Source organism: Nyctereutes procyonoides, unplaced genomic scaffold, assembly GCF_905146905.1.
Source record: "Nyctereutes procyonoides isolate TBG_1078 unplaced genomic scaffold, NYPRO_anot_genome, whole genome shotgun sequence".
NCBI classification, from domain to species: Eukaryota; Metazoa; Chordata; class Mammalia; order Carnivora; family Canidae; genus Nyctereutes; species Nyctereutes procyonoides.
Genome location: NW_026575131.1, coordinates 33362498 through 33389571, shown reverse-complemented (window position 1 = coordinate 33389571; position 27074 = coordinate 33362498). Strand labels below are relative to the sequence as shown.

At 42.4% G+C, this 27074-nt stretch overlaps 1 protein-coding gene across 1 annotated transcript in view; it reads right to left on the bottom strand.

Moving 5' to 3' along the window:
* The window catches only part of IL17RD (interleukin 17 receptor D), a 66620-nt gene that overhangs the window by 6349 nt on the left and 33197 nt on the right, over nucleotides 1-27074 (bottom strand). Inside the window, exons 2-11 of the mRNA XM_055342582.1 lie at nucleotides 19792-19849; nucleotides 14403-14528; nucleotides 10840-10958; nucleotides 10237-10357; nucleotides 7759-7803; nucleotides 7514-7665; nucleotides 6388-6453; nucleotides 4428-4482; nucleotides 3350-3460; nucleotides 2354-2538 (exon numbers count right to left, since the gene is read on the bottom strand). Coding sequence (XP_055198557.1) covers nucleotides 2354-2538; nucleotides 3350-3460; nucleotides 4428-4482; nucleotides 6388-6453; nucleotides 7514-7665; nucleotides 7759-7803; nucleotides 10237-10357; nucleotides 10840-10958; nucleotides 14403-14528; nucleotides 19792-19849 — 1038 coding nt within the window. The remainder of the gene's footprint in view (nucleotides 1-2353; nucleotides 2539-3349; nucleotides 3461-4427; nucleotides 4483-6387; nucleotides 6454-7513; nucleotides 7666-7758; nucleotides 7804-10236; nucleotides 10358-10839; nucleotides 10959-14402; nucleotides 14529-19791; nucleotides 19850-27074) is intronic.

Sequence of the window (27074 nt, the reverse complement as noted above, 5' to 3'; positions counted from 1 at the left end):
CTTCACCTTCTTAGACCATTTTCATCTGATTCTGCTAAAAATGTCTCTTGGCAGTTTTACCAGCCTCTTTCTTTCTGTAGTTCAAAAACTAATCCTCAGTGGCTATATGCCTGAATGAGAGCCACAGTCTCTAATGGGGAAGGGGGCTCTGAAATGACTTTGTCTTCTTCTTTGGCTCTAAGGAACACAGTTCAACATCCACTCACTTGCTGAAAATAATCCTGAATTGCTTTACATTCCCTTGCATTATACATTCTAAAAGCTAACTGGAAGTATATACCAAACATTTTTTAAATGTTCCCATCTTTGATGCAGCAATTCCATTTCCAGGCTTCTATCCCTGCAAAGTCATCAGAAATGAGGCAAAATTGAACTACTGAGATGTTTAGCAATTTGAAATAACTCAATTATAGAGAGTTGATATGATGGATCACGTGGCTGTTTAAAATTGCATGGTGCAGCCACTCTGGAAAACACTATGGAGATTCCTCAAAAAGTCAAAAATAGAACTACCCTACAATCTAACAATTGCACTAGATCTTTACGCAAAGAATATAAAAATACTAATTTGAAAGGATATATGCACCCTGATATTTATAGCAGCATTATCAACAATGGCCAAATTAGGGGAAGAGCCCAAATGTTCATCGACTGATGCATGGATAAAGATGTAGTATGCATATAGATATAATGGAGTATTATTCAGCTATCAAAAATAATAAAATCTTGTCATTTGCACGTACATGGATGGAACTAGAGAGTATTATGCTAAACAAAATAAGTCGAAAAAAGACAAACATGATATGATTTCATTTGTATGTGGAATTTAAGAAGCCGAAGAATCCTAAAGGGGAAAAAGAGAGCAGCAAACCAAGAAACAGACTCTTAACTATAGAGAACTGAGGGTTAGTAGAAGGGAGATGGTGGGAAGATAGGAGAAATGCGGAATGGGGATTCATTGTGATGAGCACTGGGTGATATATGGAAGTGCTGAATATCATATACCTGAAAATAATACTACACTGTATGTTAACTAATAGGAATTTAAATAAAAACTTTACAAAATAAAATACAATTGAAGTTTACATAAAACTTTCAGTAGTGTAAAGTTATTAAATGAAAAGACAGGAAAATTATTCTAATCTACCCTAAATGCAAAACTGTATGCATGAGTTCATCTGTGAAGAAAGAAATTGGAAGCAAACAGACCAGATATTAACTGTGTTCCTCTTTCTCTAGGTTGAGATTATAGGCCATTTTTTTTTTTTTTGGTCATCTTTGTTTCCAAATTTTCTACAGCAAGTATTACACTTATAATTGGAAGACACTTCCCCCCCTGAGGCTAGTTAGTTACAAAGCAGAGCCCATGGGTTGTCCCCGTCTGAAGACTGTGTTGCACCAGCTGGAGTTTGCAGTTTGGATCTGTGCATCTCCCTAGCTTCAGCTTGTAAATAGGTATTATTGACACTAGGGGGCAGCCTTGCCACATGGAGACACTAAGACACCCACCAGTGGGCAGTAATCAAAGCACAAATAACTTTAATTACCCAGCTATTGTACAGTTCTTGCATTGGTAAGAACGAGTGTGCCTTCCATGACAGCTTCAAATTTCACTTCACCTGAAAATTAGCACTATCACATTATAGAAAAGCTACATATTAATAGCTTTAACTCAAGAGACAGTCAAGAAACCAGAGCTGACCATTTGAGTACTTGACACATTATTATTCTCCCTTCTCAGCAAAACTACTCCAAAGAATTATCTAAGCCTACTGTTTTATCTTCCATCCTCTCTTTGGCCGTTCAAGGCTCACCAGGTGTCCTGAATGACCCCCTCCCCCTACTCCTGTTACATGTTCTCAAGGGATATGCCATTTCCTTCCAGGCAACTGCCCGATCTTTTTTGTTTGTTTGTTTTTAAGATTTATTATTTATTCATGAGAGGCAGAGACACAGGCAGAGGGAGAAGCAGGCTCTATGCAGGGAGCCTGACGTGGGACTCGATCCCAGGTCTCCAGGATCACGCCCTGGGCTGAAGGCAGCACTAAACCGCTGAGCCACCCGGGCTGCCCACGATCTCCTTGATGTTTATAAAACTTCCTACCAGGTAGATGCCACTAAAGGCTTTTGAGCAGGAGTGTGTCAGGGTTAGGACTAAGTATTAGGAAACATTTAGTGCTATGGTAGTGATAGGTAGGGCAGACTGAGGGAGGAGTGTGAGGCTGACCCCAATTTGGAAGGAAGCAAGGTCCTAGGTGTCACCCAAAGAGGCCTGTAGGGAAGGAGATAGAAGGGAGAGCAATGGGAGCACATGTCCTACCCAGGGGAAGAGAAGAGACTTCAGATTGCTCACCTCACAGCCGCAGAAGTCCTGCAGGAAGTAGGCAAAACACCGGACAACGTTCATGTGATTCTGGCCATCTTTACTGGAATAGCAGAGGAAGACCTTTGGCCGCGGCCGGAGCCTCTCTCTGGGGAGTGCCGTGGTGTACGAGGAAGACTCAGAACTCTCTTCATCTAAATGTGAATATATATTTTCTAAATTGGAAAAGAAGATAGGGTTGATGCCTACGAGCCAATGGTTTATCCTGTTCCCTAAGACTCGGGACCTAATGCCTCTTCAAGAAACAACAGTTGATATGCACACCTGAGATCCAGTCCCCACCTCCCCAGCCCCTGGGTCACCACTGGAAATAGGAGAGCTGATTTCTCCAGGGGAGCAACAAACGGCCAAAATTAGTTGTTCACCTGAAATTGAGTTTGAGTAAGCCAAGAAAACTGAAGGGACCACCCCGGTCAGCAGAGAGCACCCAGAAGCTGGTCTCACAACCAAGTATATCTACCAATTAAACACTAAAAGAGCTGACCTTCTTAAAAAAGGGAAGGAAGGAGGGAGGGAGGGAGGGAAGGCAAATCCTGCTGAGCGATGACTTTAAAGTACACTTTAAAGTACGTAAGTCTTAAGAGTACATCTCAGTAAATTCTTATCTAAGTATATACCTATGTAACCACCACACAGATCAAGATATAAAACATTTCCAAGCTCCCCAGAAAGTTCCCTCCCAACACCTGTCTTTTATAAGTAATGATGTCCTACCTCTACCCTTACTCATACTTTTAGACTTCATCTATATTCTTAAATTTACTATCCTGAGTCTGGGAATAGGATTATGGCTTCGTGTTCATGGCTCCGGAGGTTAAAAGCCAAGTATTTCAATGCTAGGAAACTAAAGGACCTATGTGGCCTCCCAAATGCCCATTTGGGGGGCGGGGGAGCCAAAGACACCTGACTCTCTCTGTTGGCTGGTGTCCTGCCAACTTGGGAAGAACACACCACACAAAGAGATACCTTGTTGCTTCTTGCGGCACATCACAGTGAAGAGGGTGGCAAATGCTGAGATGACAACCAGCGGCACGGTGATGGCAACAGCCCTAATGGGCCCAGCCCACGGGGAATGTGCTGGGAAATTTCAAAGAGAAGGTTTGAAACATAAGCAGCGCAAGTTCAAAGAAATTCCTCCTTTTCTTTTTTCTTCCTTAATATTTTTTAATTTAAGTAATCTCTACACCAAATATGGGGCTTGAACTCACAACTCCAAGGTCAAGAGTCACATGCTCTACTGAGCCAGCCAGGCACCCCTCTTTTTTCTCTTTTTAAACATAAGCTGCCTAACAGGTGCTAGGACCCCTTGACCACATTTCTCTAGTATTGGTCTGGTGATTACAAAAAATTCCTTTTAAAGGTTTGTAGAGTATAGGATCCCTGAGTGGCTCAGTGGTTTAGCCCAGGACATGATCCCTGGAGTCCCGGGATCGAGTCCCACATCGGGCTCCCTGCATGGAGCCTGCTTCTCCCTCTGCATCTCTCATGAATAAATAAATAAAATCTTTTAAAAAGGGGGGAAGTTGTAGAATACAATTCACAGTTACTACTTGTGAGAATTCAGCCTTAGGAAACCTCACTTCCCACCACTTTTCTTCCGAGGACCAGTGACTATTTAGTCCCAGCTACTATACACAGACACACACCAACCACAGTGGCCTCGGTCTCCCAGACATTGACATTAGGATGGAAGGAAAGTTAGCTTTGATGCAATACCTTTTTATTTTAAAGAGTAAGTAGGGGAGAGGGGCAGTGGGAGTGGGAGGGAGAGAATCTCAAGCAGACTCCCCATGCTCAGCATGGAGCCCAACATAGGGCTTGATCTCAGGAACCCCTGAGATCATGACTGGAGTTGAAATCAAAAGTTGTGGACACTCAACTGACTGAGCCACCCAGGCACCCCTAATGGAACACCTTTTAAAAAGAGAGGGGCTCAAATGATGTGTTTTGGTTTTACAAATTATGAAGTACAGAAAGTATCAAAGTGCATGGTTTGCTGTAGTCCAGAGCCAACATTTCACACAGGAAAAAAAAAAACACATACCTGGCTTTAAGGCATAATGCATCACTTTTCTAGTTGTATTAGTGTCATCCACCAGCTGCAAAACAGAGGATGCTGTATCATTATTTTTTTTAAGTGAGAACATCTCAGCCAATTTCATTCATTTTTCCATCTGTGGACAGTAGGGGCAGAAGGAAGAACAGCTACTGCCTAGGATCATTTATGAGCCACAACTGGATATTAAATCAGATAAATCTCTGCTTTATGAACTCAAAACTCTCCACCTCATCACCTTGCATGAATCCATCATTGTTCATTCACTGATGAATTCAGCGAGTGAGCTCCACATTCTAACAATCTTCAATTACAGTGGCATCCTACCACTAATTTTCCTGGGCTGCCATGAATGCTTTAAGAGGGTGTGTCACTTCAAAACCACATACCGCTACCAAGTCATACAACCAGTGTTTCTCCCAAAATGTTAAGACATGTTGATGGTCTCTGAATAGCAGAGCTATGGACTAATTTTTAATTTCCTTTTCTATTTTTCTTTTATTCCTGTTTTTGTAGTATGTTTGATACTGGAAAAGTAATCTAAAATTATATATTTATATATATATTTACACACACATACACACACACACACACCATTTGTTTTTTGTTTTTTTTTTAAGATTTTGTTTATTTATTCATGAGACACACAGAGAGAGGCAGAGATATAAGCAGAGGGAGAAGCAGGCTTCCCGCGGGGAGCCCAATGTGAGACTAGATCTGGGAACCCCAGGATCATGACCTGAGCCAAAGGCAGACATTCAACCACTGAGCCACCCACGTGCCCCTGTCTTTTTTCAGTGGTATTTAGAACTTCATGTATATTTATACAGAAAAATGTCAGTAGAAAACTAGAGAAATAGAGGCAGATACAATTGGCATAATTTTCCTTTCTGTTTTACTACTCAAAGTTTTTAAATCCAAGGTTTTAAGAACATATTTTTGTAGTCTAATGGTGTAGGGGCCCCAGTAGGCAGCACAATGCCCTATTGGTAAATATTTTGAAACTAAGCTACTGGGGAAACAAGCAGTACGACAAGCAGATCCTCCCTCTGTCCCCCTCAAAGCAGGAAACACATCTCGCATATGACAAATACCCTCACCGTATGGAGAAGTAAAAAGGACCTCCTTGGGGTTCCTGTGTGGCTCAGTCAGTTAAGCATCTGCCTTCAACTCAGGTCATGATCCCAAGCCCCACATCTGGCTCCCTCCTCAGCAGGGAGTCTGCTTCTCCCTCTTCCTTTGTCCCTCCCTCCCAGCTCATGTGCTCCTTTCTCTCAAATAAACAAAAATCTTAAAAAAAAAAAAACCAGATATCCTTATTGTTTGAGATAGGGACTTCAAGGTCGAGAAAGCTATAGAAACAAACCTTGTTACTTTTTATTATTATCCCAGCCTAAATCCCACTTGGTATTCCTTACTAATTAAAGTTCCCAAACATCCATTTTCTTTATCCTGTCAATTCCTCACAAATTTATTATCTCTTTGTCCAAAAAGCATAAAAACTGTGCCTGCCTTTGTAATTTCTTTGGGTTTCAATTTCATTACTGGGCCTCTGTGAGTACTCAATAAGACTCTGGGTTTTTTCTCAAAATCCTTAATCTGCCTCATGTCAATTTAATTCCTAAACCAGCTGGAAGAACCCAGGGAGGAAAGAAGGAATTTCTTCCTCCCCTACAAAGGAATATGGTATAGAAATTCTTAAATCATGGTTATGTGGACTATATGTTTTCATAAAAATATTTGTATGAAATATTTGAAATACTGAGTGAGAAAAATCAAAGACTGATTACATATAAAGTTTTTAAAAAGCATATTAAGGACCATGTAAAAAGATAACTGTGCACACCCTCAATAGCTTGAAATTTTAGGGTTGTAAACAGTTGGAATTCTACATGAACTAGATTCATTCTGTAGAATTAATAATAGGGCTTTCTTGAGTTATGCACACCTCAATTATATAATCCCCAGGAGAAACATTTTGAAGGAGGCAGCTGGTTGTCTCTGTATTTTGCTCCTGCAAAGAAACAAAACAACACTTTTAAAACTCACTTCCTGGATAAAGGTCATCTGGACCTCTCTTTTCCCCCCAGAGCTGAAGGAGACCTGCCACCAGTCGTGACTATGTTCAGAATACATAAATTAGATCAGAAAGCAGCCGTGTTTATCTGCTACACATGATCTGAACTTTACTCTGATAAGAAGGCCCGGGAGAGCCCAGAGAACCCCGTCAGAGTCTATACTTAGTGGTGCCCTCAGCAGGACTACTTCATTTGCAGACAAAGAAGCTAGTTAGACTACCCTTCACTTATGGAAAGGGTGAGGAAAGGAATTACCTGCCCATGTTTGTGCATATTTTATGTGCCATAATTTCAACTTGAGCAGAAGGTCAATGACAGAGGTGAGAGCCTGCAGGAAAGCAAAACTCAACAACACAGAAGCACGTCTAGGAAGGTGCTAAGTTCTGCTATTATGACCAAAAACCTCTCCTGGTGCTTGCTAGAGGCGATCTAGCAGTCCTGTGCACTTTCACAAAACATTTTCCCCTCTTGCTGACCTCCTTTAGCTTAAAAACTTGATGGCTGAGTTTCTACTTAACTTTGGCCTATGTGTATGATCGTAAGCCACTGACTGCTCCTAGATGTGTTTTTTTCCATTGATTAGCTGCATGGCCTTGAGCAAGCCAGGTGACATCATGGAGCCTCAGGTCACCCTATTTGTAAAGTGGGATGATGGCAGCAGCCTCTGTTGCACAGAGTTGTAAGGGTTCAATGAGCATAAAGCTTGGTGACTGGCACACAGCGAGCATCCAAGTAATGTTTAAAATAGAGCAGAATGAACTAGAAATATTTAATTCTGTTATTTCCTTGATAATACCTTTCCCAGGCTTCATCACCACTGGAATAGCTGAGTGTAGATAACTGGAGAGCATGAAGGACGCCCCTGAGACATAACATTCTGGAATATCTACCAACTGCTGAACTAAAGCCTAATATTCACATTGAATCATCCAAATTCCAGGGCCCAGGGTTCACATTAAACATGTAGTATTCCTCAATGTACGGAGAGCAGCTCACCTGTTTACAGGCCTTTCTCTTGAAAGGCCCTTCATGCTTGAGCTTATAATGAAGATAGAAGAAACGGAAGCCAAAGGTGTGTGGCGCGTGATCAAAAGACACCTGCATGTCCAAACCGTTCTGAGTGATGTTCAGGTTCCGAGGCTTCCAGACTGGGAGGAGGAAGGACCCAGAATGAGCACCCAGAGGCCACCCCGGCACCACTGTGCTGGCAAGACTTGAAAGACAAGAACAGCTGTACTTACAGGGTTTACAGGCCAGGTTGTCCGGCTGTAACAATAGGTCGCAGGCTATTAAGAAAGATGCATATTTTTAGTTTTAATACAATTTGACATTTTCCTCATCCAATAATTCAATAAAATAGAAATATACGGTTCCGGATAGTGTTGGAAAAAGTATAAAATACATCAATTCAGCAATGATTTCCAGTACAGCATAGTTATATCTTATGAAAATTTAAATTGTACAATGTAAAAATATTAATGAAGTTCATTTTATGCCAAATAAATGAAAAGAGTGTAAAGTCACCCAGAATTTTAAAGCTTGTCAAGCATTACATAGTTTTAGGGCCAGCAGCCAAGGCCAGCAGGACTATGTTCAGGCTACTGCCACATGGAGGTTCCGGTTTAACTATAAACGGAAATAAAACCAGGCCCTGCTCCACTGTACAGGTGTTTAGGCCCAAGAGAACTTTGGAGTGATTCTGGAACTATCTTAGGGTTATTATAAACTTTGCTAGCATTCTACTTTAAAATCCTCTGAGGGAGTCAAAAAATGGCATCGAGACATCTACTAAGTAGTAGCACCAACACTGAACACTAGGCACCAAAGCCAACAGGGCTTTGAAGCAGGGCTTAAATGTGATTAAAAAAAAAAAAAAAACATGACGGGAGAGGCCAAACAGCTAGTCCAATATGCCAATGCTGCTCACCCAGGGAGAACGTTCTGGCAAATGTTTCTACAACACCAAGAAAACCAAAGACAGCATCAAGATCATAGTGCACTGAAATGGTGATAAACGTATCTCCCACCTCTGCCTCACCCCCAAACAGACACATTGATTTTGATAGGAAAAAATTAATCTTAAATTACACTAGTTCTGGGATGCCTAGATAGCTCAGCAGTTGAGCATCTGCCTTTGGTTCAGGGCGTGATCCCGGAGTACTGGGATGGAGTCCCATATCAGTCTCCCTGCATGGAGCCTGCTTCTCCCTCTGCCTGTGTGTGTGTGTGTGTGTGTGTGTGTGTGTGTGTGTGTGTGTGCGCGCGCGCGCGCGTGTGTCATGAATAAATAAATAAAATCTTTTTAAAAAAATTACACTAGTTCTGATGAAGGTGAGCTTTTCATAAACATATTTGAATCCTCTCATTGGTTACGGGTAAGGCATTCGAGATGTCGAATGTACATAATCTTTGCCTTATGAAATAATGTTTTATTTAAGAAAATGAGACTGTTATAACTTTGCTGCATTTCTTTTAATACAATTAAAAGAAAAAAAAAAAGAAAACAACCAGAGTATGAGTTCTAGAGTTGAGAACAAAAACATCATAGAGGAGGATGAGGCCAGCAATCAGACCACATAGAAGTGCTGGCAGTTTGGACTGCCAGCTGAACATTGGGGGCCTGGAAAGCCAGACAGAAAGCCTGACCAGGAAGGCAAGAGGGAATGGCTGCAGGCTTCAGGATGCCTGGGCAACCAAATCTGAAAGCAGTGATTCAGGTTGTGGAAAGGCACACCGCATACAGAACAGATGGAGAAGGGAACCCAGCACAGTTGGCTGGGGAGTGTGGACTCCAGAGTCAGCCTTCTGGGTTCAAATCCCAGCTCCCACCAGGCTCTTTAACCTCTGGGTGTGTGATTCCACATCTAATAAGTAGAGATGGGAGGATTAAATTCTTTGAAGGGTGGAGATGGGGGTAAACTGAGTCAGTATTTAGAAAGCATTTAGAACAGGGCCTGACACACAGATGTTAAACAAATTAACTTTCTAGAAAGAGGCAGTCTCGGGGTTACTGATTAGCTGTCTTAATGGAAACCTGAAAATGAGCATTCACAAAAGCCACCTTCCTGATGACAGGTTAAAAAAGATGGAATTATTTCATGCTGTACTCTTTGTGTCCAAAATCAACTTATACTTTTTAGTCTTGCTTTTTCTTTTTTTTCCAAGTAGTTTTGTGTGTGTGTGTGTGTGTGTGTGTGTGTTTTTCCCCCCCAAGTAGTTTTAATATATGAATATATGGATATCTTGGAATGCCTGGGTGGCTCAGCGGTGAGCATTTGCCTTCAGCTCGGGGCATGATTCTGGAGTTCTGGGATCAAGTCCCACATCGGGCTCCCTATGGGGAGCCTGCTTCTCTCTCTGCCTATGTCTCTGCCTTCTCTCTGTGTCTTTCATGAATAAATAAAATCTTTAAAATATATATATATATATATATATTATATATATATATATATATATCTTACAGCAGCTGCACGCCCCCCTCCAAAAAAAAGTCAAGCATCACATCTATTCTTGAATAAGTTGCCAATGGGTATCTCTAGCTGGGTGAACTCTGCCTAGGCCAAATCTTAATTCCAAGAATTGCTTTTCTGGATGCTTTTCTCCTCAACCATGCTGATTTCATACCAGTATTAGGTGGGCTCTTGAATATATTTCTTTGAAAAGTCCTTAGAATCAGGAGCAATCTCATCATGGGAAGCAGGCAAGCAGGGCATACTCACCACGGGTTCTGAAGAAGAAAGGGTGGTAATTGCTTTCATTTTTAATGGAAGGAAAGGGGACAATCTTCACAAAGTAATCCGTTTCAAATTTCATATTCAGGAAAGGTTGAGATTCCATTCCCTAAAAGGGAATAAAAATAGACATGATACCATGAAGAAATTACCCACCCCTCCGCCTACACACAAGACCTTCAGACCTCCCTGACAGTCACCCAGACACTCTTCCAGACCTGGGGTCTACTTTCTGGACCACGTTCAACTGAAATAACGATCAGCAATGCTGCCTGTCCTTTAGCAAGGCAGCCATGGCTGCTTAATACGGAACCTCAAAGCTTTTGGGGAAGAGCTCACACATTCTTAAGAGCACAAAGCCACCTTCCAGGACATGTAACCTGAGAGGTGTGTTTACCAGCGAGAGGTGCTGGAGGGTTTCTCTGGGTGTGGAGCAGGCTTAGGGTGTAGCCAAGCTATTTCTTGCCCACCTTGGCAGGAGGGGTGGACCCCACTGCCCCCCTTCTCTGGTTTCACAGGCATTCAATAGACTATTCAGACCCCCAGAACAGTGGCATGTCTTCAGGAGCACATTCTCTGCGTGTGACTTACAGTTCTTTTGAAGCTACTGTTGAGCTGCTTTGGGTCCTTTAGAATCAGTTGTTGGCACCGTCTTCCCTCCGACTTCAGCTCCTCCAGTATTACTCGAAATCCTTTTAGGAATTCGATGCCTAAGCAAAGCAGAATGCTTTTATTAAAAGCGGACCTAATTACCTTTGAACACACTTTCCTTCCTCCAAGATTACCGTCCTTTCCATCTACACAACAGACTTAAAGGAATTCTAACTTTGGCCAGAATATCCAAGTTTTGCAGAAAGGAAAAAAACCACATACCCTGCATTCCTCTAGTACAGGCCAGGTGATTTCCTCTGTCCCATCATGACTAATTAATTACCTCTAATCCAGCCAGCCATTTCACAAATGCCCATTGCCTCTGTGACATTAGGGTTCAAATACTCAGGCTCAAGTCACAATTGATCCTAAATGTCTACAGTGTAATATATAATTTCTAGGTCATCAGACAGGGTGTATTTAGCTGATGATAATTCCCAATGCTGACGAGGGACTCCCCCCAAACCATGTTTCCGCTTTAAGTTTTCATCCTGTATTTGCTGGCATGGTTCACTGAGTAATGCACAAAATTCCTAACAAAGTGTGTGTCTGCACCCAAGGGGTTCCTAGGCTTGAGATTAAATAGTTTAGAATGTCTATGTGATTTACAAAGCAGTTCTTGCTCTAATCAGGCCTGAAAGGCAGACACCCAAGGGCTGCCCAGTGTGTGCTCTTCATACAGTCCTCAGAAGCCCTGAGACGCCCACAGCGCTGCTGAAAGGCACTGGCCCAGCCTCCTGCCACCTGAGGATTAAGCTCTGCTGATCACAAGAGCCAGTACCAGCACTCTGCATCCCATGGAAACTGGAACGGTCCAACTGCAGCTGCAGATCCCCAAAGTCGGCCTCAATTGGCGCAATATCGATTTTGCATTCTTTCTGAACACTACAGGAGGAGACAATTTCAACCCCTTCCCTCACAGGGCAAACATAATGACATAGGATGCAATTAACCAGGTGGGAAAATTATTGATGTCAAAGGACAGGGGAATCTTTTTTGAACAGGTTCTCCAATCCTATCATTATTTGATGAAGAACACGTATTTTATGGTGAGTAGGGCAAAGGAGTTACAATTAGAGCTTCAGATTTTCAGGGGTCATGGTATAGAATGTGCAGGTACCTACTCAGCCACATTACATCTTAAGTACAAAGCCTCCTGTGGGGGTGAGAGCCAGCTGACCCACAGCCTAAGATTCAGATATGCTAACAAGATCCAAGGTCTTAGACCAACAACCAGTTAGCAGTCTCACGGGAATTTGCCTTTTGAGATTTAAAAAAAAAAAAAAAGTGAACAAATCCTCATTATTTATACGAAGATTTAATTCATGCCATGTCCCCAGAGCTCCTGTTTAACAAAAGCTGGGTAATTAATACGATTCAAGACTGTACATTTCACAATTTCATAAAAATTTATCAGCTGAGATGGGAGCAGGTGGTTCTAGTCCTTATTTGTAAAAGACTGGCCTGAAAAAACATGATGCCAAGCCTGGGGGGAGGGGAGGGTGGTGGGAAGAAGCAGCAAATGTAAATCTTCTATCATAGTAACACCTTTATCACAATACTTGGAATGCCTTATAGTTACATGTTTAGCAACTTTATGGAGCAGCTTCCAATGAAGGAACTTATTTGCTCCTTCCCATCATTTAAAACTCATGAGTCCTCCCAACATCCATGGGAGGAAGATATAATCCCCATTTTATAGATGAGGAAATAGGTATAAAGACACTGAACAATCTGCCCAGGATTACACAGAAATTAAACAGCAGGTGTGGGATTCAAACCGAAGAGTGTCTGGCTCTAAGCTGGTGTTCTTAACCCATATGCTCTTCTGTCTTCCAAGGGTTTTCCCTGATAGAATCTCAAAGAATTTCATAGAAACAGAACCTGTCCACCCACAAATCACCTTGCAGGAAAAGCACTACATTCTGCCCTCACTGCTCCATCTGTTAGTTTTCCAACCACACGCTCACATCCCTTACTTTCATTCTAAAGGAGCCTGCAATTTGTCAGGCCAACCCCTCAACTGTATAGCCTTACATGGAATGACCACTTCCCGTTTATCCACAGAGAATGTTTTTATCTTTAAATGTTAAGATAATGTTATTTTTGGAAAACCCGTTGCGTTCAGACCCAGCAGTATTTACAAGGATAAGTGAGTCAGGCCCATGTGTCTGATCTATCCTCCCTCATTCTGCACTCACCTCTCCTGCAGTCTGATTTTTCTGAGATTTATCCTGTTCAGATTAAGAAATCCAGGCTTTTATTTTACTTTTCCCTTGGCTATTTTTTTTTTTTAATTCTAAGATTCGATGGCAATGTCAAAGAGCAGGTTGAGGACCAGATTCCGATGATGGTAACAGTAGCCACTAGTATGAGGGGTTTTTTCCACTTTTTTTTCTTAAAGGTTTTATTTTTAAGTAATCTCTACATCCAATGTGGGGCTTGAATTTATAACCCCGAGATCAAGATTGACATGCTTTACCAACTGAGCTGGCCAGGTGCCCCAACAGCCACTGTGTTTTGAGAGCTCTTTCTAGGGGTAGCTGGCTGGTCCAGTCGGTGGAGCATGCAACTCTTGATCTCAAGGTTGCGAGTTCAAGCCCCATGTTGGGTATACAGATTACTTAAATAAAAACTTAAAAAAAAAAAAAAAAGCTCTTTCTAGAAATATACTGCATGTGTGTGTCTGGAAATCTTACAATAAACCAAGAGGCAGTCATCTGCACATTACACATGGGGAAGCATTACAGATGTGGAAGCGGGGCTTGGCAAGGGTTAGAGGGCTCTTGTAAACACAGAATCTGGGTTCACACCCAGGCACATCTGAACAAATGGGCCCTGCCCACATCCCACATCCAACTATCCCATCCTCTCTGATATATCAGCAACTCATTATTAAAGAGGATAAGCAGACTCTGCCCTAACCTGAATCTGGCCAAATAACATGGGTTTGTTTTTTTCTGTTTTTTTTCTCTTCTGTTTCTTCATTTTGGTTTTTCTCAGCCCACATAGTTTAAATAAATTCAGTTTGTTGCCAACATTTAAGAATTGATGTTATGGGTTTTTATGAAAACTGGAATATTCCTGAAAACTCACAACATATGCCAGTGCTGTGCCTGGATATCCATATGGGCACAGAGATGGCCAATGCTGGATACTGAGGCCATTATAGCCTCGGACAGGTCACCTGTTCCCCGACTACTGCTGAGACCCAGAGGTGAAGGCTTCAGTGTGATTTATCACCATACACCATTGTTTTGCAAACCCACATCTCTCTCAGTAACAGCCAAAGGACTCAAAGATGAGCCATAGGCATAGTATCAAGTTCTGTGCATGCCCAGCAAGTATATACAACAAAGCAAGAAGTGTATCTGGGCCCAAGCACACAGCACACCTACACTTATGTCAAGATCTGCCTAGTCCCTGGAGGTTGCCACAATGGGACCCTTGCGTTCTTCACTACCCACCAAGGCCACATGGTGGACTCCATTTTGACCACTTACCGAGAGCCCCTGGGGACCAAAGAATGGTGACCGCCACTTGGTCGTGGCAAGCATACTGACTGATGGTGATGTTCTGGGCATCAGCAATCACATGCTTCCCCACTGGATTCAAGTAAGTGGTGCAGTCTAGAGAGTCAGGAGAACAAAGAACAGTTAGATTAAAACATTTACTGGGATCCCTGGGTGGCGCAGCGGTTTGGCGCCTGCCTTTGGCCCAGGGCGCGATCTTGGAGACCCGAGATCGAATCCCACGTTGGGCTCCCGGTGCATGGAGCCTGCTTCTCCCTCTGCCTGTGTCTCTGCCTCTCTCTCTCTCTCTGTGTGACTATCATAAATAAATAAAAATTAAAAAAAATATATGTAAAACATTTACTTTTCCATGTCCAGGTTCATTCTTCTCAACTTACACAGGGCTGCTGTCTGGAGGTGGCCAAATCCATTCTGTCTCAAGACGTGTACTGCACAAGCCCAAATAGGACATCAAAGTTTGACTGTTTGGAAAACTAAGATACTGCAGAAGGATTTATTTATGGGACCAGTACCATTACCTGCCCTTCAAGTTAAATTCTAGGACAGCATGAGGAGGATCACATACAGTGTGACTGTATATACAGTTTGACTATGAATCTGGCATTATTTTTAGTATTATGATACTTTACTTAAATCAATAATTATTTACATCAATTCAACAGGTTTCAGCATTAGAGTGATTTGAAACAAATGGCTAAATAGTCTGGGGCTTGCTTTTAGAAGAAATTTGGAGGCAACGTGAACAGGGAAAGGAAGCAGTATGAGGATGGGATTCATGAAGGAGTAGCTCACAGCAAGACTATTAAACAATCCAATTAGTACCTGCAACAGTACTGACTTTGTGACAAGCAAAGTACCTTCAACGTTAACAAGCATCTCAAAGGTAAAACTTCTGTTCCCAAACACCATGTGTTAGCAAAGACACCCACAATGCCCACCAAATTCAAAGAGCTCCACACTGCTCATAAAATGAAGACCAATTCTCTGATATTGTCTGAGAACATTATTTACTGCCCGCAGTCAATGCAGCCATGACCATGTGAGCAGCTATGATACCTGGTATCTCTAAAGATACCTTCAAAGTCTACAGGATTCTAAATAGCTGCCAGAAGCTTCCAGCCATACTCAGAATGGACTCCAGAGAATGGCTGTGAGCTCTTCTGGCCATTCATACAGGGAGAAACACCAGCTACCCCTGGTAAAAACCAACTCAAAATTCTTACACTGCTTCATCTCCATTTCTTTCTCAATGGTTAAAATTGAAAACTCTCATTGGACTCTGCTGCAAAAAGTCCTCAGTTCCATCAACTATCCAAACTACTCATTATCCCTCTGAAGTCATGGTGTTTTTCTTTGAGGTGAAACAGGGGGATTTTCAGGCTCAATGAGTCTGCTGCACTCCCCCTGCCCCTGCTGTATGCCACACCTTTCCCAAAATTTTAAAAAAGATTTTATTTATTTGAGAGAGAGTGTGTGTGTGAGAGAGAGAGCATGGGGGGGGGGAGGTGAAGGCAGAGAGAGAAGGAGAGGAAGCAGCAGGCTCTCCACTGAGCAGAGAACCTGACATGGGGCTCAATCCCAGGACCGGAAATCATGATCTAGGCTGAAGGCAGATGCTCAACCAAATAAGCCACCCAGATGTCCCCACATTTCCCACTTTTATGACTAAAAACATTCCTTGGATATTTGAAAATTATAAAAGAACATAAGAAAAGTGTAGGAGTCATCCATGCCCTCCCACCACACAATGGTAACTACTATCAACTTCTAAGAAACATCCTTCCAAGCCTTTTAATATGCACATAATATTCCTCCTTTTTAAATTTCTTATTAAATTTCAACACACATATGCACTACAACGCACCCCCTCTCATTTTGCTAACTCCGAGCTCCTACATTGCTTTGGATCCTGCTCTCTTGCCTCTCAGCACAAAGTGGACCCCTTTCTGCAAACTCCATCTGTTTAAAAAGCAGCCACCTCAACATTTCAATATTACTTCTTTTGAAAAGATGTTAATAATTAATAAAACCAAATTCTACCCTAATGAAAATTGACACTCGAAGCATTTAACATGTGTTCTCTGGGTGCAGAAGAGAATTTTAGGAAAGAAAAAAAATTTAAAACATGTGGTTTAACACCCATATTGTACAAATAAGGAAACGTTTTGCAGTTAAGGGACCAGCTGGGTGGCTTTGGATTCCACTGCTGACCAGACCAGGGTCAGGACAGAAAGCAGCCTTGGGTGGATAGCCATCCCTATCCTCAGCACAGAGATTATTACTACAGTAAGTTCTGAATTGGAGTCAGCCTGCAAAAAAAAAATCCTGGCTGAAACTAGCTTCCCAATATTAAAAAAAAAAAAAAAAAAAAAAAGACAAAATCCCATCACACTTGTCAAGTTCAAACTTTTTTTTTTTTTTTTAGATTTATTTATTTATTTGAGAGAGAGCTCAAGCAGCAGGGAGGGACAGAGGAAGAGGGAGAAGCAGACTCCTCGCTAAGCAGGGAGTCCAACATGGGGCTTGATCTCAGGACCTTGAGATCATGACCTGAGCTAAAGTCAGACGCTTACTGGACTGGGCCAGCCAGGCTCCCCAAGTTCAAACATTTTCATTTATTGAAACCTCTGACTTAAACAGCTTTTAGGAAAAGATGCAAGAACAAGAGTAAATCATGTTTTTTTTTTCCTTTGTTCATTCCTAACACCAAAATTAGCACTCTCCAGGTTTCTGTAAATATAATTATGCAAATATAAAGTCTAAGAATTAAGAAAATGTATTACAACCTACTCAGGCATTACCCCCTCAGAGCCTGAAGAAGAAATGAGAAATGTCACGTGAAAGGAGACATGGAGACCTGTGAAATTAGCTTTTGACTTAATGGCAAGACATTTTCTTTCTTCATAACATCAAAGGAGTAGAAAAACAAGATTTTGTAGTTTCATGCTTTTGGTGAAAACTTGGTAATTGGTTCTTAGCTATTTCAAACAACTAGTAACCAGTCAACCGAGCAATAACAGAAACTTCCTTGTGGAAGAGAGAAAGAAATATCTTTTCAATGGAAAACAATGAATAAATTTTTTATACAAACCTGGATCCAATTATTAGCAACTCTAACATTTTGGATTCTGGTTACCAAAAAATTATGCCCAAATGACATTCCGCCAAAATGCAACCGAGCTTCAGATGTCTCGGGAGTCAATTCGAGTTGCGAATTAAATTCTAATTAAATGCTGAAGAATAAGAAAGAAAATGACTAAGAGGCAGGCATCATGCACGTGGGCCAAATATTTAGTCCCATGAAGGAAACAATAAGATACTTTTAAGTTTTACAGGTACAGATTCTCTTTCACAAAACCCCATATTAAATTAGAGCTGCAAATACTTGTTTGCAGCTGACCAGAAAATTTTGAACTCTTGAATGTAATACAAGATCTGCCAGGACCAAGAGCATATATTAGAAATTAACTTTGTAGCTCAAAGAGAGATCTCTTACATATGTCTTCACTTAGCTGAATTAAGTATCATGGACTTGCAAATCTTTCATTAGCATTATAACATTTACCCAGAGCATAAACACACCACTAACATGAAATATCTGTTTCAAATAGAAGTCCTCATTGGTTAACTTAAAGTACTCACGTCAGCAACTGTGGACATAAATTGGACACACATATTTGTATCTTAAAATTGTTAGATTGTATACACAACCTCAAAAATCTTGCTTTAGCAATGATCATTTCAGAAGCCTCACTGTGACCCACACCCATTACTTACATGGATTCATAATCTTCTCCAAGAGATGAATCAAATGTCAGGAGTTACTAAACAGGAGTCAAGCTCCCTCTTGTTAACATTTTTACGTATAAATTATGGTTCATAAGGCTAAAATGCTCACAATTCTATATAATTACCTTCTTAAGCATGAAAGCAGCTGCTGAGGGGGATTCTGTATGCTCAATCAGAAAAAAGCACCCCACCCTGCCCTTAGGAAACGATTCAGCCAGACAAAGCCACACTTCCTCGAGAGAAAGGGCCAAAAAGATGCTGTATTCCAATTCCAGTTGGAATGACTGCTGATATTGGCAGATATCAATTACTGAGTGCACATCACAGGCCAACTAAGTTTAGCAGTTAAAAGCATTGCCTCATTTAAGCCTCAACATGATGCTGAGGAAGAAACTAATCTTTATTTTACAGGACATGAAAGCTGAGGCTTATAGAAGTCAAGTCTCCTGCCACAGCTCACAGCGGACAGGTAGGGCACTACAGTTGAAACCCAGGCCCAAGTCTGAGATGGCCAACTGGAGATGCCCTGGGCCAATCTGGGACACAGACACACATTCACTGGGCCCACTCTGTGCTTGTGAACATTTTTTTTTAATTTATTTATTTGACTTTATTTATTTGGGCACCTGGGTGGCTCAGTGGTTGAGCATCTGCCTTTGGCTCAGGTCATGATCCTGAGGTCCTGGGATCAAGTCCCACATTGGGCTTCCCTCAGGGAAATAAAATATAATTTTATTTATAAATAAATAGAAATCTTAAAAAAATATTTATAAATAGAAATCTTTAAAAAAGATTTTATTTATAAATAAATAAAAATCTTTAAAAAAATTTATTTTAAAATAAATTTATTTACTCATGAGACACAGAGAGAGAGGCAGAGACATAGGCAGAGAGAGAAGCAGGCTCCTCACAGGGAGCCTGATGTGGGACTTGATCCCTGGACTGGGATCATGCCCTGAGCTGAAGGCAGATGCTCAACCGCTGAGCCACCCAGGCATCTGGCTGGTGAACATTTTAAGATAGATGCCAATATTAAAAAAACATTTAGTCAAAAAAAAAAAAGCCAATTTCTCTTTCTTCCTTCAAAATCACATCTGGCTACCTCAGGGGGAACTCCTCAAGGCTACAATGAGCTGGAGGGAGAAGCCAGTGCTCCCTTCAGACCCAGTTTGCCACAGTCCTTACCAAGTGCTGTCCAGTTTGCCACAGTCCCTACCGCTTCCTAGCATCCCTGCACTTGAGGAGCTTCACTCATTTGTCCCTTGCTGCACCCCCCTACAGGCATCTGCCTTTGTTCTTAAGGACATGGTAATGCCTTGAAGACCTGGGGGTAGGGGAGAGTCCTCCATACACAATTTCTCCCAACTCTATAGAGGACTTGATCTGTTCAAGCTCCCACCTACTTGAGTGGCTTAATTAGACTGAGCCACTTTACGTCTATTGACAAACCTGAGCAGGTTCAGAAAATGCTTCAACCCCAAGACCTGCAGTGTCCTTGATTAAACACAACTGTGTAAGATTTAGATCACAGAAAGGGCTCCATTCTTCAGCGGTGAAGCCAGTTACTTACTGTCATATCTGAAGGTGATGTTGTACAGTCCACTATTTCTGCTGGCCGGCCCCACTCCCTGTGGGAAAACAAGAGAACATGATGAGGAGAGAAGCCAATCTGCTTTTCCACCACAGATCCCCACAGAGTCCAAACGCACACAAGATTGCAAAGACTCGAGGTCATGCCAGTTGCCGAGCAATATCTACCACTCTTCCCATCCACTCTGTGTCCCTTCTCTGCCACTGGCTGCCAACCTCCCTCCAGCCCAGGAGATTCCTAAGTGCCAGGTCAAGAGCATCATGAGCACTCACTTCCCCTAAGACAATAGGAGCATGCTGTTCTGTGTTTGGGGGTTAAATAATAATTCATTAACAGTAAAATTGGGAGAGAGACCATGAGCTGCCAGCTGGAGCCCTTCCAGTTGGATCTGCTTTGAGCACTGATTGGTTGTAAAATTCGCCTACCAGACACTCTCGTCCAAAAGCTCTATTAAGCCACGACAGATAGGCAATTCCTCAAGTCTAAGGAAACAGGTTTCTCATTCCAAGACCGGGAATGAGTGTGGGAATAAGCCATTACTTTTAATGAGAAAATTCTTCACTACATCTATACCTATGCTTGGAATATATAGGGTGGGTCATAAAAGAAAAAGAAAAAAAGACTTTAAAAGGGCTAACTCTAACTCTTGGTGATGTGGCCGTTAGCCATCTGCACTCTTAATAGCAGGGATAACAACCCTGCCAGACTCCCCACTTTAATTACAGCATCCACAGAGGGAGCACCGGAATCCTCCCATTGCCCCACCTTTTTCCAACCCACCACTTAGCCATCATGGGAAAGAGCAGCTACAGATCTGCCGACTCTGGTTTAACCGTTTCTGTAATAATCTGCAAATGTGCCATTCAGCATTAATTGCAGAATTCTCCAAAAAAAAAAAAAAAAAAAAACAGTGAATTCTGAAATGCTAAATGATGGGAAAATATTCTAACCACACAGCTAAAGTTTCCATTCAACAAAGGGGATGCTGGGGATAACCATATGCTGGTAGCCTGGTATTTAATGGGCAATTGTCACACCGAGACACAATGTGCAGAACATTTCTGATGGAGCCCAGGGTCTCAGGCCACAACCCCATCACATTCATATGCTGGAGGCATGTTCACGCTTCTTATCCTGAAGCCAGGCATGCTCACTGAAACTGTATCCCTGAGCTCAGATAAACCTTAGGAAAGCACAGCTGTGCAGAAAGGGATGTGCATGCACATACGGGTGCATGTACACACTCATAACAGAATTCTAATTCAAGTGAGAAAAACAACAATAGGAATCTAAATCAAGAGTACACTAGCCCATGATCTACTGGGGCTCCCCTTCTTCCTGATTCACCTTCCTTCTCCAGCTTTCCTGTTTCCATCCTCTCTTTCCCACATACATAAGAGTCTGGATTTCCTCCCCTGAGCTGAAATATTTTGGAAAGAGTTGTTTTCTTATTAAAATCCTAAATGCCTCTTTAATTCCTTATGACCTCTAGTGTGCCACTAGAGGATGCCCAGCTTCCAGATGGCCAAAACCAGAGTAACACAACCAAGCAGGAAACAATGCAATCCCCACCACAACCCCTAGAAACGCCCCAAACACCCAAACCACACCCTAACTCATCTCCTCCCTTACAAAGCCCCAGGATATATAATCACTCACCATCTCTTATGAGCCAGACATTATGCTAGGTACATAGCCTAGCAAACAACCACAGTCCCTGTCCTCAGGAGCAAAGTAACTCATTCCTTCAAAGAGACTAATTGGGCACATGGATCATATGCAAAGGACACAGACCAATTTCTTTTTTTTTTTTAAAGATTTTATTTATTTATTTATTCATGAGAGACACAGAGAGAGAGGCAGAGACATAGACAGAGGGAGAAGTAGTCTCCTCACAGGAAGCCTAATGCAGGACTCGATCCCCAGACCCAAGATCATGCCCTGAGCTGAAGGTAGACGCTCAGCCACTGAGCCGCTCAGATGTCCTGACATAGACCAATTTCAAATCACACCCTGACCCTCCAAGAACCCTCAGTGTGACACACAAAGTATATGCAGCTAGAAGTGAAGAGCTAGCATCAAATAAGCATATAGTATATGAATGCCACAGGCAGCACCTCACAGAGGATGACTCAAGGGTGAGTGAGGACAGCATACACCAGAAGCTTGAAGGAAGAGAGAGGAAATGGGAGCATCATGGGAGGGAAACAAAAATGCAAGGGAGCCAAGGTAAGTTCCTCAATCCTTCCATCCTCCTGCTGGTGACCATGGGCAAACCACTTTGCGCCATGGGGTCCGAGCCTCCTCAACTATTTTCCTAAAAATATAACTCATGTGACTTTCCCCTGGGAAAGGGGTTTAAGAAGGACCACATGAAGCCATGTAGAGGAAGTGCTTTTCGAAAAGAAATGCATTTCATTGAATAGCATGTTCTCAGGTATGAAGGACTCTAATGACCAGTCAAGACCAGTCATCCTACCTTGTAGGACTGTCAGCTTTTCACTTTGTTCTTGTTCTCCCCATATTTCTATGACAGCATATTTTTCTTTTAAAGATTTGTAAGCAACCTCTACATCCCAGGTGGGGCTCGAACTTACAATCCCAAGATCAAGAGTCATATGCTCTACCCCAACTGAGCCAGCCAGGCACCCCTATTGCAGCATGTTTTTAACAGGTATTTATTGGGCACTTGCAATGAGTAACATATTGTGGAAAGAAGCCCAACTTTGTGGAAAGAAGCCCAACTTAGTGATATGTGCTATATCCTGCAGACAAGAACTTAATCCCTCCAAATAAGGAATGTGCTATATGCAGAGCTGTTCAGAAGGGGGCCGGGTGAGCTGGCCTCAAAGAACAGTGAGGTTTGAATACAGCATCGGTTTACTACTTACAGAGCATTCCACCTTGACCCAAGCCCTGCAGGTCTAGGCACTTGGCCATCAACCAGACCTGGGTCCTAATCTCAAGGGGCTTTGACAACCTAGGTGATCTCATAATGTCTATAAATCTATCCTCATTCCTCTGTTTCAAACCCACCATCAGCTCCCTGTCCTTGTAGAACATTCCTGATGTGGCTTCTGCCTATCTTCTCAGCCACTTCTCTCCCTACCAGCCAGACTCTTCTAGGTACTCCATTACAGCTCAGCAGGTGTTCTGGAAGTGCTCCCAGAATGCCCTTCCCATCAGCCAGGTCCTGTTCCCTTCATGGGTTTCCCACTTTAGTCTAGCTCCATCATACTGTGTTCCTGACACACAGATCTACCTGCATACTCATTTGATGGAAGTATCATAATCCACCCTCCACAACTTGACCGGCATGACACTTCTGCCAATGTACATGCAAAATGGTAATTCTGATTCCACAAAAAATCAAGGCTGGTCCTTGAGCTCAGAGGCAACAGAGTACAGAGCTCAGTTCTATGGCAAGGACCAGCTTCTGTTTGTACTAGAAGACCTTTCATCTTGGAAGTTGTCCAGTGCATGTCTTCTCAGCACATGCATCAGACAGATGCTCCACCAGGCTATCTTCAGTTCACACCCAAATAATGTTCCTGCTGCTCCAGAGCCCTCAGAAACCACATGAGAAATGGCATGCACAGGCTAGCCACAAGGCACTACTGTTTTCTTTATACTCCATGGTATACTCCCATCCCCTCCCCAAAACACATCTACATCACAATTCCCAGAACACAAGTTACTTTATATAGCAAAAAGGACTACATAGATGTGATTAAGTTTTAGGAACGTGAGAAGGGGAGATTATTCTGGATTATCCTGATGAGCCCAATGTAATCACGGTTCTTATAAATGGGATACCGGAAGATCAGAGAAGGAGATATGACCACAGAAGTATAAGGCAGAGACACTGACATGGATTTAAAGATGCTACACACACACAAAAAAAATAAAAGATGCTACACTACTGGCTTGACACTGACATGGATTTAAAGATGCTACACTACTGGCTTTGAAGATGGAGCTCTAGAAGGGGCCAATAAGCCGAGGAATGTAGGCAGCCTCTAGATTCTGGAAAAGACAAAAAGCCATTTCTCCCCTAGAGCCTCCAGAAGGAGCCAGCCCTGCCAACACCTTGATTTCAGCCCCACGTAAGACTCACTGTTGAAATTCTGACTTCAACAACTAAAAGATAATGAATTTGTGCTTCCAGGAAAGGGCATCTCCAGGTATGATCTGTCTCAGTATCCAGATCTGATGGTTTCAGCAGACAGATGGACAGACAGGGCAAGGAGACAGAGGCACTAACCACAAGACTAAGGAATGGTCTTGGTGGGAACTGGGTGACCCAGTACCCTCCATCTCCGGTGAGTGCTCAGGTTGGATCAGATGGGGAGACTCTGAACACAAAGTGACCAGGGTAACCTCCTACTCTCTCATCCTCCCCCAGGCTTGTACCAGGATCCTGGGCCTGGCCCCTAATCAGCCTTTGATAAGTAGTGGTTTTCCGCCTGAATAAATGAATTCATGATGAAGCCAAGTAATGCACACAGAGAACCCAAGAGAACCTAGCTTCATGTGACAGGGTGATTTATGGGCCTGGAATCAGAGCTCACACTAAAAGGACATGGGTAAGCAATTTACAAAGCTGGTCAATGGCTTTGGAAACTGTTTTTCAGTAAACAATTCTAAGCTTTTAGCTACTATACCCATTTTGATATTCAATGAGCTTACAAGTAAGAGTACTTGTTTGTTGCCTGTTACTTAAAATCTATAAATGTCAATGTTGTGGCCTCAGGGTATCACATTCTTAGTTAATCAACCTCCCCCATTTGCTGCCACTTAGGGCAGCTTTTAATTTATTCCAATGCTAACTGCAAAGCAAGACCCAGGTGCCTGGGGCTCTGCTATGAACACTCTACAGTGAGTGGATTGAAGCAGCAAATGGGAACATAATAGAGAAAACATCTTTTACTCAGGAAAGGGGGAGGGGAGGGTAATCCAAAGTACTCTAAAGAAATAAAATTCAAAACCCATACCATGTTCCACCCAGGCAAAGAAGCAAAGGCCTGGACACAAAGCCAACCACAGGGAGGGATCCCACACAAAGCAGCCAGCTCTGGCCACCGGCGGCCATCAGAGGGCCCATTTCCTGAGGGGCCTTTGGGGATTCTAAGTCCACTGAAGACACCAACTTCCCAGTTTCAAATCCAGCTCCAAACAGCTTAGCTGCCATTTTGGAAAAACGCATTTTGAAAAGAACTGTGCTAATTATAGTACCTCCTTTTCCAGGGGAAGGTAGGCCAAACAGTAAGGCCTAAACAAGACTGCTTTCAAATCAGTTAGGGAAGGACCTCTCAGAAAACTGGTAAAATTTTAGTGAACTGAGTTTGGGTGAAAATGTAAACAAGAGCATCCATCAGAGGGATGCCTGGGAGGCTCAGTGGTTGAGCGTCTGCCTTTGGCTCCCCGGATCCTGGGATTGATGTGTTCCTCATCAGGCTCCCCGCAGGGGGCCTGCCTCTCCCTCTGCCTATGTCTCTGCCTCTCTCTCAGTGTCTCTCATGAATAAATAAATAAAATCTTAAAAAAAGGCATCCATCAGAAAAAAACTGAGAGAATGGTTTTTAAAGGTACATTGAGCAACTACTTAAAAATCTAAGACCAACTTATACTATTTTTCCTAACATTTCCTCCACTTTGGGTTTCCAGAGTGTCGATGATATTTAAAAGACAGCAGACAGCTCAGTGAGGCTTAAAATACAAGACTGACATTTTTGCCTATCACTAGTGGACATGGTGAAGGCAAGAGGCAGAACAAGGGGTCAATTTAGTTTGCACAGGTTTGCTTCAGATGGTTTCATAAATGAAGTCAGATCCCACTTCAGTTCAAACCTTTAACAAAAAAAGGGGAGGGGGGTGAGAGGGGGTGGAAAGAGTCAGCAAAAAGCAGAGAAGCCCCAGGTGATGTAAGCTGAGGAGAATGCAGGCAAACCCAAAACACAAGGAAAATAAATCACAAAGCCAGCTTGGGTCTGGATCTATTCAAGATATTCTTCTCCACATTCCCGGGAGCTGTTCTCTCTCACTTTCCAACTAGATGCAACCAACTTCAGAAACGTAGGGTGCCAGCTGTCTGATTTGGGGAGGTGAGGTCTTGGATGTCTAGTAGGGAACACACAAGCTCTGGGGGAGTGCCGGTGTGTTCCCACCAGCAATTACTGAGTAGGCCCAAAAAGACCCAGAGATCTTAAGCTAATTAGAGAGATTTGCTCGAGGAGGTAGGAAATCACTACTCCAAAGCATTGCCTGTGTACCAGACCAAAGCCGTAATCATGATTCATCTCTGACATGTTGCTAATCAGTACACACATGTTCCTAATTTCACGCTCCCCAAAGGAAAGCTGAAGGGACAATTGTTTCTGAGCTCTAACATGGAGCCAACCTATGCCAAGTTACCATGTGTTTTGCTTATCAAACTGAGAGCTCTAGTTTCCATCTCAGTTGCTTTTTACCCCTCCTCTACTCCCCCACTCTTATGCCCAAGGAAATCGATTCACTAAAGATAAAAGATGTGTTAGGGCATTTAAGGAGTTGTTTCTAAGATAGCAACTTTTTAAAAATTGAGATAGAATTGACATATAACATTGTATAAGTTTAAAGTATACAATGTATAGATTTGATAAAATTTATATATTGCAATAGCAACCTTTCTAACTGGCAGTAGCCTAAATGGAATTTGATATATTTTAAAGTGTCTTTTCCTGGCTCCAGACTTTAATTTTCTCATTGCTTTGCCACTAGAATATACACATGCAGTTAAAACCTGGAGATATCCACACACCCACACCCACACCCACACCCACACTGACTTTTCTCCTGGGTTTAAAAGCAAAACAAAACAAAGCGTTGCAGCCTTCTTGGTTTTCACAAAGCAAAAGGCCAAGTATTTTTTCCAATTAAGTCTGTTAAGGATCTGGGCTGTGTGTTCTCCCATGGCTGATACTCACAAATAGACAGGATTGTTCCATTTTTCCAATTCTCAAAACATTAAAAGCAAGCTATAAAACATGCCTCGGGATAGAGAGCCAGACCTTTTCCCTCAGCTGCACACCACTCCCATCCACTCAAATGAAAACCGCATGGTAAAGAACTGGCATCTTTAAGGTAACAGTCAACCCATCTGCAGTTTCAAAAGCACAGAGAGACAACTTCGCAGACACAGATCTAACTGCTTTTCTGTAAATACTGGGTACGAAAAGGAAGCAAGCAAGCAAGCAACCAACCACCCAAACACCCACCCAGCA